The 12,415-nt window shown below is 30.9% G+C and overlaps 2 protein-coding genes and 1 non-coding gene across 3 annotated transcripts; 2 read left to right on the top strand and 1 right to left on the bottom strand.

Moving 5' to 3' along the window:
• The first annotated feature begins 1,346 nt into the window (after positions 1–1,346).
• Positions 1,347–5,760, top strand: LOC115705719 (elongation factor 2-like). Its single transcript, XM_061112994.1, has 4 exons — positions 1,347–2,096; positions 2,559–2,601; positions 2,690–2,777; positions 2,993–5,760. Exons 2-4 carry the CDS (start codon positions 2,599–2,601, stop codon positions 5,431–5,433), a joined length of 2,532 nt encoding a protein of 843 aa, XP_060968977.1. The 5' UTR covers positions 1,347–2,096; positions 2,559–2,598; the 3' UTR covers positions 5,434–5,760.
• Positions 5,761–7,422: 1,662 nt separating this feature from the next.
• Positions 7,423–7,514, bottom strand: TRNAY-GUA (transfer RNA tyrosine (anticodon GUA)). The gene is given in 2 exon segments: positions 7,423–7,458; positions 7,478–7,514. It is a non-coding gene; the product is annotated as a tRNA-Tyr (tRNA).
• Positions 7,515–7,681: 167 nt separating this feature from the next.
• Positions 7,682–11,405, top strand: LOC115705070 (uncharacterized). The gene is made up of 2 exons (XM_030632309.2): positions 7,682–8,335; positions 10,717–11,405. Exons 1-2 carry the CDS (start codon positions 8,009–8,011, stop codon positions 11,257–11,259), a joined length of 870 nt encoding a protein of 289 aa, XP_030488169.2. The 5' UTR covers positions 7,682–8,008; the 3' UTR covers positions 11,260–11,405.
• Positions 11,406–12,415: the final 1,010 nt, after the last annotated feature.

The following is a 12,415-nucleotide window of genomic DNA, read 5'->3' as shown; positions in this document are numbered from 1 at the left end:
AACTTGCCATAAAAGGTTATTAGATTGTTATCTTATTAATTTTTTTAGTGCCCATCTATGGGTATTACCCATTTAGAAGTGTTCCATATATATATATAAAGTATTTTAACTAAAACATTTCACATTATAATTTGTGAAAAAAAGATTTTTTATCTACAACTTTTAGATAGATGTTATCTTCAATTGTTAATAATTTAGAGATTGATTTTTAATTTTTATTTTTATTTCACACACATTTAAGTTGTGTTTTCTTTAGTATTTTAACATGAATTTTTAGTTTATTTTTAGATTTTAAAATTCATTCAGTGATTTGGATTGGAGTTGATGTTTGCCATCTCAATCTTCAATTCATAAAACATTTTGTATTCCACATGGAGGAGGTGGTCCTATTGGTGTGAAGAAACACTTAGGCACCATATTTTCATTCTCATCCAGTGGTAATTATAACATTTTTCCATTGAGAATATTCTGTTTTTTTCTGGTCACAATTTTTAACGAGCTTAGTTTTTATAATAAAGGTACTTACCTGTGGCATTCCATTTAAAATATTCAGTTTTACCTCTCAGAACCATTTCTGCTACACCTCGTTGGGTTGAACTTTATTACATCCAGTATTTACTTTTAATTGTCAAAATTATAAATTACATTATTTAGATATACATAATAATAATCTCACCTATTAAGTAATAATATTTTTTTCTTTAATTGTTAATTATATTTTTTAAATAAAATAAAAAATACCTAACATAAAATTAGTATACGTGCATCGCACGTAAATTTTTACTAGTATACATTAATGTTGCGTACATACCTTTTTGCCACATTTATTTTATGAGGTGAATACTATTAACTTTATTTATGGCACTTCTAATGATGAAATTCACATCAAGCATTTTATTTTATAAGATCTGGAAAATACCGTCTATCTCAGTGTGTAACATCCTCAAGATGGTTCTTGGCAATGGTGTCGTAATATCAAGAGTTACTAACAATAGCATCTAAATTGACTTTTGAAACAACGACACACTGTCTCTACTTTATTTTCTAAAATATTTCACTAAAATTTTACTTTATTTTTTTTTTATTTTACCGTATATTAAGTTTTCTATCTTTCTTGATAACATTTAGATGTCATAATTTTATTTATATTATTTATTCTTTTAAAATATAGAATAATAAGAAAAGACGAGAAATTGAGATATAAGACTATAAGAGTTAAGAGATTATTTTTTTTTTTTTAAAAAAAGAGAAATATTGTTAAAATAATTTTGAAAAATGAATAGTATGCTCAAGATGTAAAAATTGAGTTAAAATACACAGAGTAAATCATTCGAAACTTTTGTGTAAATTTTTTTTAGTTTAGCTATTATGAGAAGGCTATTGAGCTAAGAGTGCTCAAGAGGAGTATTAGACGAACATCAATGGCGAAATCATACAATGTAATTTAAAGAATATTAAATTTAAGATTGCAGGCAGTTTATGTCTTAATCCTTACTAAACATGTCTGGTTTGAATCATGGTTTTAATTCAAGCCAGTATATGGAGAGGAATAAGGATGGTTATTTTGATCAATTGCTTATAAATGCTTTTTTGCTTTTTGTTTTAAAATCAAAATCGATTATCTATTTCAAATTTGTTAAAACGATTCGTATCTTATTTTTTATTACTGAAAATCTTAAAAGAATTAATTCTAATGAAAAAAAAAGGTTATATTCTTATTAGTTTTATTTATTTGAACAATTCTTACTTTATTATTAAACTCATAAAACTATTTGAGTAAAAAGAAAGATCATAACTATTAGTAAACTTGGGAAGCAAGAATTTGGAAAGTTTGAAGGATTAATTAGATTTGATTTTTGATCAGCAAGCAAATAAACTTGAGCATCAAGCCATCAAGTTATGTAGCAATTTCATTTTTCTGACAGCACAAGAAAATGAACACAAGCCTGGCCCATTGCAAAAAATAGCCCATGAGGCCCAATTACTATCACGTTATCTTCTCAAATCCCCATAATCCCCATAATCCTTAGCTGGTGGCTCAGAACGCATAACAGAGAAGCTTACTCTTTTTCTCTCTTTTGAGCCTTCCTTCTCAGGTTTTCTTCTCCTTTTCGTTTATCATAAACTCTTTTCTGTTTTATATCTTCATCACTTCGGATTATATTATAATGTGTGTTTGTGATACTATTTTTGTGCGTGTTTGTTCATGGATCTAATCAAAGTTTAACCATTTTGCTTTTGCTTTCTTGGTAGTCTGATCTAGGCTCTTGACATATAGAATTTTACTTTATTATTTGATGTGGTGACCATTTATTTTGGAGCTCTTTATTTTGTAGCTAAAGTGAGTTTATTTAATTGAATATATGTTTCTTTACTGAGTAATTGATGTGTAAATTTATGATTTTTACAATGGTGTAGTAGATATGTTGCTATTTTCATCTAATGACTAAATGTTGGAATGTCGTGAGCATTTTATTGCTTAGGTTTATTCTAAAGGTATATGATATATAATTATCTGTGTAATTTAATATTTTTTTTTTGGTGTCTGCATATTGCAGGTGTAATACTTTCGTTGGTGATACTCAAAAACTAGTCAAGATGGTAAGATGTTTTTTTAATTTAGTGATCTTGAAGGAATTATTTGCTCTATGCTTGAGAATAATGGACAAAAATATTATTGTTTGTGCAGGTGAAATTCACAGCAGAGGAATTGAGAAGAATTATGGACAACAAGCACAATATACGGAATATGTCCGTTATTGCCCATGTTGATCATGGTATGTTTATGTTTTACTCAATTTTTCCAAGCCCTTTCTAAGAAATTGTTAAAACTAGTGTAGATGTATAATGACGTTAGATTTTTATGGGTCTGTGGTTGAATAGCATAGTATTGGTCATTTAGTAATAATCTAGCATTTCAAGTTACATAGTGGAATTTACTCTTCATTTGAGCTTTACTTGATTTGCTTACTTATCTGAAATGTAATTTCAGGAAAATCAACTCTTACCGATTCTCTGGTGGCTGCTGCTGGTATCATTGCTCAAGAAGTTGCTGGTGATGTCCGGATGACTGATACTCGTCAGGATGAGGCAGAACGTGGCATTACAATTAAGTCTACTGGTATCTCTCTCTATTATGAGATGTCTGATGAATCTCTGAAGAGTTACGAAGGAAAGCGACAAGGGAATGAGTACCTCATCAATCTCATTGACTCACCTGGGCATGTTGACTTTTCATCAGAAGTCACTGCTGCTCTTCGTATCACTGATGGTGCACTTGTGGTTGTTGATTGTATTGAGGGTGTCTGTGTCCAAACAGAGACTGTGCTTCGTCAAGCCCTTGGTGAAAGGATTAGGCCTGTGTTAACTGTTAACAAGATGGACAGGTGTTTTCTTGAGCTGCAAGTTGATGGGGAAGAAGCTTACCAAACTTTCCAAAGAGTTATTGAGAATGCTAATGTGATTATGGCTACCTATGAAGATCCTCTTCTTGGTGATGTTCAGGTCTATCCTGAGAAAGGCACTGTAGCTTTCTCTGCTGGTTTGCATGGTTGGGCTTTTACTCTGACTAACTTTGCCAAGATGTATGCCTCCAAGTTTGGTGTTGATGAGTCAAAGATGATGGAGCGTCTCTGGGGTGAAAACTTCTTTGATCCCGCTACTAAAAAATGGACCACCAAGAATACTGGATCTCCTACTTGCAAGCGTGGTTTTGTTTTGTTCTGTTATGAACCTATCAAGCAGATTATTAGCTCTTGTATGAATGACCAAAAGGATAAGTTGTGGCCAATGCTACAGAAGCTTAATGTCACCATGAAGTCTGATGAGAAAGAACTGTTGGGAAAGGCATTGATGAAGCGTGTCATGCAAACATGGCTTCCTGCCAGTGCTGCTCTCTTGGAAATGATGATCTTTCATCTTCCTTCCCCTGCAACGGCTCAGAAATATCGTGTTGAGAACCTGTATGAAGGTCCTCTTGATGATGTTTACGCAACAGCTATCAGGAACTGTGATCCAAATGGACCCCTTATGCTCTATGTATCAAAGATGATTCCAGCATCTGATAAGGGTAGGTTCTTTGCCTTTGGTCGTGTCTTTGCAGGCAAGGTCTCTACTGGTATGAAGGTTAGGATTATGGGTCCAAACTATGTTCCTGGAGAGAAGAAAGATTTGTATGTGAAGAGTGTTCAGAGAACTGTCATTTGGATGGGAAAGAGACAAGAAACAGTTGAGGATGTTCCTTGTGGTAATACAGTTGCTATGGTTGGTTTGGATCAGTTCATTACCAAGAATGCAACTTTGACAAATGAAAAGGAAGTTGATGCTCATCCTATCCGAGCCATGAAATTTTCAGTCTCCCCTGTTGTGCGTGTGGCCGTGCAATGCAAAGTTGCATCTGACCTTCCCAAACTTGTTGAAGGTCTGAAACGTCTGGCCAAGTCAGATCCTATGGTGGTATGTTCTATTGAAGAATCTGGGGAGCACATTGTTGCTGGTGCTGGTGAACTTCATCTTGAGATTTGCTTGAAGGATCTGCAAGAGGACTTCATGGGTGGAGCTGAAATTGTAAAATCTGATCCAGTTGTCTCATTCCGTGAGACTGTTCTTGAGAAGTCAAGCCGCACAGTGATGAGCAAGTCGCCCAACAAGCACAACCGTTTGTACATGGAGGCAAGACCTTTGGAGGATGGGCTTGCTGAGGCCATTGATGACGGTCGTATTGGTCCAAGAGATGATCCTAAAGTTCGTTCCAAGATATTATCTGAGGAGTTTGGTTGGGACAAGGATCTTGCTAAGAAGATTTGGTGCTTTGGCCCTGAAACCACTGGTCCAAATATGGTTGTGGACATGTGTAAGGGAGTCCAATACCTTAATGAAATCAAGGACTCTGTTGTTGCTGGATTCCAGTGGGCCTCCAAGGAAGGAGCCTTGTCTGAAGAAAACATGAGAGGTATTTGCTTTGAAATTTGTGATGTTGTTCTCCATGCTGATACTATCCACAGAGGTGGAGGTCAACTTATCCCAACTGCCCGGAGGGTTATCTATGCTTCTCAGATCACAGCCAAACCAAGGCTTCTTGAACCAGTTTACCTGGTTGAAATCCAAGCTCCAGAACAAGCTCTTGGTGGTATCTACAGTGTCCTCAACCAGAAACGTGGGCATGTGTTTGAAGAAATGCAGAGGCCTGGTACTCCACTCTACAACATCAAGGCATACCTACCAGTTATCGAGTCATTCGGTTTCTCAAGTACTCTAAGAGCTGCAACATCTGGACAGGCTTTCCCTCAGTGTGTGTTCGACCACTGGGATATGATGATGTCTGACCCTTTGGAGCCTGGAACTCAGGCAGCCGCACTGGTTGCTGATATTCGCAAGAGAAAGGGCTTGAAGGAGCAAATGACTCCACTTTCTGAGTATGAAGACAAGCTGTGAGTTCAATTTCACATCCATTAAAAGCCTCAAAGAGCAGATTAATATGCTTGAGGATAAACTATAAGATTAAGTCAATAATATCTGGAATAGTAGCCAGTGTGTATTTTTTATGGTGTCATCGTGTCCTTGGTAGTTAGTTTATTTAAGTTGCATTGGTTTTAAGGAGTTGTTATCTTTGGATTTGGTGTTATAAACTGCGTACGTCTTGCATGGTTTATGGATTTGGTGTCAGCTTTGGCGAAATATGTATTCTCCTCAGCTAATTATGGGCTATGTTATATCTATCGTATTAATAAATAAAATTGTTTAAGGTAAGTTATTATTTAAGATTGTTTATCAATTATGTTTAACATCACTTCTAACTTTTCACCTTGACAAATTTATGCTTTTATAGCATTATCATATATGATAGAAATAGAATTGTTTTAATTTATTGGAATTTATTTTCTTTTTTTCACCCTTAAAATCTAATTCCAAATTAGAGGAAGATGGTCGTAAAACACACAAAATCTTCTTCTTCTTCTCGTAGGAGTGTGGAAAGGTATCAAAGTCCGATTTCTAGATTAATGGTCATTAAATCAATTCATGTGGATGCTTCTTTTGGATAGTTGTTAGGGAATTGGCATTGTCTAAGTTTCAACAGGTGAGTGATTGCCTTTTGTTTATGGATTTCATTAACAGACTAGATGTTGTGTATGCAGTATGCTTTATAGAGTAAAGCCTCTGACTTAGTGGATTCTATTCCTGCCCGTAAAGTTGTTTTTTCCTAAACAAAACTTCCAAACTTAACAGCTCTTCACTTTCTCCCACCCACCTACGCCTAATTCCTAATGAGAAACTTACTGCAGATAGGAGCCACTTTGATACTTTTCACAATTACTCAAATGTCATTGTTGATTTGATTTATATATATATATATATGTAATAACAATGAGTTATTAAGTACGGGACAATTCCACTCAATAAATTATTCTTCTTCACACATCTTTAGGTAGGGGTGTTCATTAGATCACATCCAATGGATTTGGACCCATCCAATCCAATCCAATTATTTATTAAATATTGGATTTTGCCATCCGATCCAATCCAATTGAATTGAGTCATCCGATCCGATCCGATCTAATGGATGTATTGGATTGGATCGGTTCCATCTATTGGACGCTTTAACTGGTTTTTTATTGGATTGGATTGGATCCATCCAATGGATCTAATGGATGAATCCAATTCATTTTAGCCACTATTTAGGCTGATTTCATTAAAAAGAAAAAATATAATGTAAAACCTAATAATCCAATAATAAACAATAGTTCACTCTAAATCCAACCTAATTTTTATGATCCCATAATAAAACTTAATAAGCAAAAGTCTTAATAAACAAGTCCAATAAATATTATATAAAATATTAAATCAATGTGTGCAAGTGTACAGTAAAACATATTAATAATTAATATATATTTTCTTAAAACAAAATAATTAAATATATAAGATTATAAATATTAAATATGATTAGATGGACATTGGATGATATTGGATTGGATCGGTTCGGTTATCCATTGGATCGGATGTCTCATCCAACATCCGATCCGATCCAATTGGATTTTTAAAATTTGCATCCAATCCGATCCAATTATGATTGGATATCCGATTCTATTAGATCAGATCGGTTGGGATTGAATCAGTCGGTTGGAATTGGATCGGATGACTTTCTGCACACCCTTAATTGTAATTAGTAGTTTGATTCAGCAATAACCTTTTTTTATTCCTTTCTCCGCATATACTAATCATTAATCAGTACAAAAGTAAAAAATCACTACATTTATTTATTTCACAAATTCTAGCCATTGTTGAGGTTGAATCTCTTGGAAAACAAAGTCGTAATTGTCGTATCTTTAATCGAATATTCTTCTTTAACTATAGAAAGAATTTTTTTAACGGAGTTTAAGCATTTTCTAATAAAAATGAATAAATAAAAGACAGGAAAAAAAAAAATCCGACCTACCGGATTCGAACCAGTGACCTAAGGATATCTTTTTGGGATTACCAACTACAGTCCTCCGCTCTGCCAACTGAGCTAAGGTCGGTTTGTGCTAGTTATTCTCATAACAAATTAATATAATAAGTCAAAAATACAGGTCTTCCTTTACTGAAAGGTACATGTTTTTTTTTGAAAGGTACATGTTAATACCTCTCTTTTTTTTTTTGATTTGATGTTAATACCTCTCATTTTACAAATTTTCTTATATATAGGTTTTCCCACTGGTACGGAGGGAGGCAGCATACGTATATAAAGAGGGATGTACTCGTCCCTTCTTAAAATCAAGGCTTATTAGCTGTTCTGCACTCAAAAACCTCAACCTGCTCCTTCTTTGACACTAAGGTCCCCAATCTCTATATTTTTGCATTTAAGCCCCTAACTCAATTAGTTATTAGCATCAGTGATATCATCTAGCTAGTTAACCTTTCAATTGCAAACACAAATAACACGGTCCTTTAAAAGATCTAAATTACTTTCATTTTGGGGGGTTTTTAATTTTTTTGGAGAGAATCAAAAGAGAGTGAAACATATACTTGAAAAATGGGTGAGTCCTTGTTTTCAAGAGTGATGATGGAAACACCACCTTCTATTTACATCAAGGGCTTATCATTGGTGACCTTAATGGCAATGGCCCTGTTGGGGTTGCTTGAAGTGGCTGGAAATCATTTAGGGTATTCTAAATTTTCCGACTTCAGCTCACAAAAGCGACCCAAGATGTCGAGCAGAGCCGGTATGTTGTTGCTCTACACGCCTGCCTTTCTCGCCGGCCTTGCTTCCTTGATTCTCCTTGTGCCCCATACTAACGATCTAAGGTTCCTTTTCCTCACCTTAGCTCTCACCATTCATTTCTTCAAGAGGGTTTTCGAGGTAATTAAACATATTATTATTATTATACAAAATAAATCTTTTTTTTCTTTTCTTTTCTGAATCGTTATTACATTTTCTTTTCCTAAATTAATTTTTGCTTTGAGTTGAAATTCTAACAAGGCTAACATTGAAATTGTGTTTTTTTAAATATGAAAAAATAGTTGTTCTCAAAAAAAATGAAAAAAATGGAAAAGAATAAGAAGCTACATATTTAATATAGGTAGATGACATTAATTAATGCGTTGCACATGTATATATGGATACGATCATACGAGTAACGATATCTGTAAATAGGAACGTTGACTAGTTATGTTATGTACATTGGTTACTGTACTGTACATATCGGGCAACTTCCATCATAAAACTTAAATTAACCAACACTAACATTAAAAAAAAAAGAAAATTCAGCACCAAATATTATTTTATTCTAACAATAACACTAAAAAATTATTTTGTTTATCATTATTTTATATTTTTAATATAATAAGAATATTAATTTCATATTAAACAAAAATAATATATATTAAACTTACTGTAAACACATTTTTTTGTCCCACCTCCTTATAAGTCGGACACTTTTAAAATATTTTTTTCGCTAGTGGGACACTATAAAAAAATTATTTACACTTCAAAAATTCAAAAATTTATAAAGACACTTTATTTTAATGATTTTTATTTTATATAAAATTTACATTTTTAATTGTATTAAATTTTTTTTTTCATTTTTTTTTCTAATTCACATTCTTAAAAAATATATCTATTAAATAAAAATAAATTATTTTTTAAATATTATGATAAAAAAATTAATATAAAAATTATATAAAATTTTCTTTATAAAATAGAAAAATATATACATAATTTAGAAGAAAAAAAATATAAAAACAAAATCAAAATAAGTATTGAAATTAACATAAAATACTGTGAGTAAAAAATTTAAAAAAATATATTAAGAATAATTTTTAAAAATGATTTAAATTTATTTTTTTTAATAATAAAATATTATTAGTATTATTATTATTTTATGAGGTGCAAACTCAAATAGGAGATAAGATAAGTTTTGTCGTGTCATTGGAGTTGGCATAAGGTATAAACATAGCGGGGTTGATTTTTATTATTTTCATGAAAAATTGTAGTTATAAATTATAATAGCTAAATCTTTTATTTATTAATTGGGTATTAATAGCAAAATATGACAAGCAATGGAATAATTACATAAGGCACTATTTTTTTGTAAAATATTTATATTTTTACGTTTGTTTTTTTACATTTTTACGGTTTTCCAAATAATAACACGAAAACAACATAAAATCAACAAGAAAACTACTTAAAAGTAACATGAAAATAACAACAAAAAATAACATACAGATAACAAAAAATTAACAACAAATGAACAAGATTTCAACATAAAAAAACCACATTTTATGTAAATAAAATAAAAAAAAAATCGTAAAAATGTTTAAAATTCCGTAAAACCTTATTTTTGTAATTTTTTTGTTGTTCTTATGTTTTTGTGAAATAATCCCTATTGTTTTACTAAATTACAAATTTTATGGGTTTTTAAACTTTTTTTGCAAAAATATAGCTTTTTTTTCAAAATCATTATTTTATGAGAAAATTGAAGAAAATTTTGACAAAATCGTGTAAGGGTAACCAGAAGGATAACTAGTTTTCATAAGGGAGTAATTCGGTACCTTATGTTTTTTTTTTTTTATAAATTTTAATTTTTTTTAAAAAAAATTCTCATAAAATAATTTTTTTTTTTTACAAATTATACTTTAAAAATTTCCCATATTATTTTTTCATATGTCCAGATCTATATAAAATCAATATGATTAGTTGTAAAAAGTTACCACCTCTAATAAAAATGTAAATAATTAATGTAAATTTAAAATATATTTCATTTGATAAAAATATGCTCCAATTGTCAAAAAAAAATGATGCAAATTTGACAGATATAACAAATAAAGTGTCACAACATTTGCTATGATGAAAGATTTGCATTACTATAAATATAATACTTTTTTTAATTTATTTTTATGCTTTTTTTATTTTTTTTTATTTAGTATACTTAAATGATGAACAATTTATACATAATTTTTATTATAATTTTACATAATAAAATTAATAATAAAGTTACTATTTTTTAAACTTTTATTAAAAATATTAATTTTGCACCATGTTTTGTAATTGTGCTTAGAGTAGAATACTAAAAACTAATGCAAATACATTACAATTTTTTTTTATTTGTCATAAATAATACAATTTTGAAGATGGTATAATAGGTTAGTGTGAAAATAATGACTTGAAAGTTGAAAACCACGTATCTATATAGTCTATCTTCAAAAATAATACAATAATATTGTGTTGTTTTGGAGTTGTAGGTTTTGTTCATTCACAAGTACAGTGGTAAAATGGTGATTGATAGTGCAATTTTGATAAGCTTCAGTTACGTTTTCTCCACAGTCAACATGATTTATTGTAACTATAAACTGTACCCCAACATTATTCAAGGCCGTACTACTAATAATATTGACAATGACCAATATTATTCAACTACCCCAACATTTATTGATATGAAATACTTTGGAGCTCTCCTATTTTTGGTAGGCACAAGTGGGAACTTCTACCACCATTGCCTTCTTTCCCAACTTAGGAAGAAAGGAGATACTAAAGAATCATCATCATCATCCTACAAGATTCCCAAGGGAGGCCTCTTTGGCTTGGTCATTTGTCCTCACTACCTCTTTGAGATTTTAGGCTATGTGGGAATTTCACTCATTTCTCAAACTTTATATGCTTACTCTTTCACATTAGGCACTATTTTCTACTTGGTGGGAAGAAGTTATGCCACCAGGAATTGGTACCTTTCCAAATTTGAAGACTTCCCTAAACACGTCAAGGCTCTCGTTCCATTTATTTTCTAATAAGCTTAGTTTATGATTGATACGAGTACTCATATTGCTATTATATACCACTGTGGCACTGTATTGGACTATATTTAATTCATTTAAGTGAGTGTGACTTGTAACCTGTTGTGTGTTATAATATTATCGGTAGAACTTCTACTTAATTATTTGTCATATAATAGTATAGTATAATTATTTGTCATATATTATTTGTCATATAATTGTCATATAGGAAGTTGTAAAAGATTGTAGGTGTTTTTATAATAGAATATTAACCCGATGCCTCTTGATTTTAAACATAATAATCATCAACTTGATTTATTCGAAATTCGAATAGGAATTCCGAAGATAAAGATTGATGTCACGAGGTTCAAATAAGTCCCTATGTAATTCCAAATCCTAACCTCTTTCAGTTGTAATCATAAGCTGATTAACAGTACTTCAAGGAGAAATAACCAAAGGATTTTCATTGTTAGGCAACTAATAAGGTGTATCCAAAACATTAATTTTTGTACCATTGCCCACACACTACTGGGTCCTTTTTCGAACAATTTGTTGAGCTTCCCAAACACTCCATACATAAAATTTGGATTATTTCCAAGTTGGGCAGTAAGAAAAGAACCTAAAAGGATGTACCTTGACTTAAATATTTTTGAGGCTAGCGAATGAGGTCTTGTGAGTAGGACTAGGTGCACATTTATATTATGGATTCAATCCAATTTGCATAGTAATTCAAATCTAATTTAATCCAATCTATAAAAGTGTGGATTGAATCGGTTATTTCGGATTAGTTATTTTTTAATATTAAATTATTTAATATTTTATTAATTTTTTTTTTCACATAATTAACGACAAAATAAAATAAATTAATGTTGTTTTATGTCTCTAACAATAAATTAAAGTAAAATAACAAATTCAAAACAAAAGGAAAAAATTGTATGAATAAAGAAAAATTTAACATTGTTTTAGATTATATTTTTCTTATAAATAAGAATAAAATATACATTTGATCTATTATATTTTAAAATATATTTGTATCGGATGTATTAAAATTTTTAAATTGCTATTTTTTACATTAAAATATTAATTGTATATATATAATTTTGAGTGATTCTACAATGCACCCCCTTAAAAGGGATGTACTGATACAACCTTGACTTGTTTCGGCATCCAG

Source organism: Cannabis sativa, chromosome 1 (genome assembly GCF_029168945.1).
Source record: "Cannabis sativa cultivar Pink pepper isolate KNU-18-1 chromosome 1, ASM2916894v1, whole genome shotgun sequence".
Taxonomy (NCBI): Eukaryota; Viridiplantae; Streptophyta; class Magnoliopsida; order Rosales; family Cannabaceae; genus Cannabis; species Cannabis sativa.
This window is presented reverse-complemented; position numbering and strand designations above follow the sequence as displayed.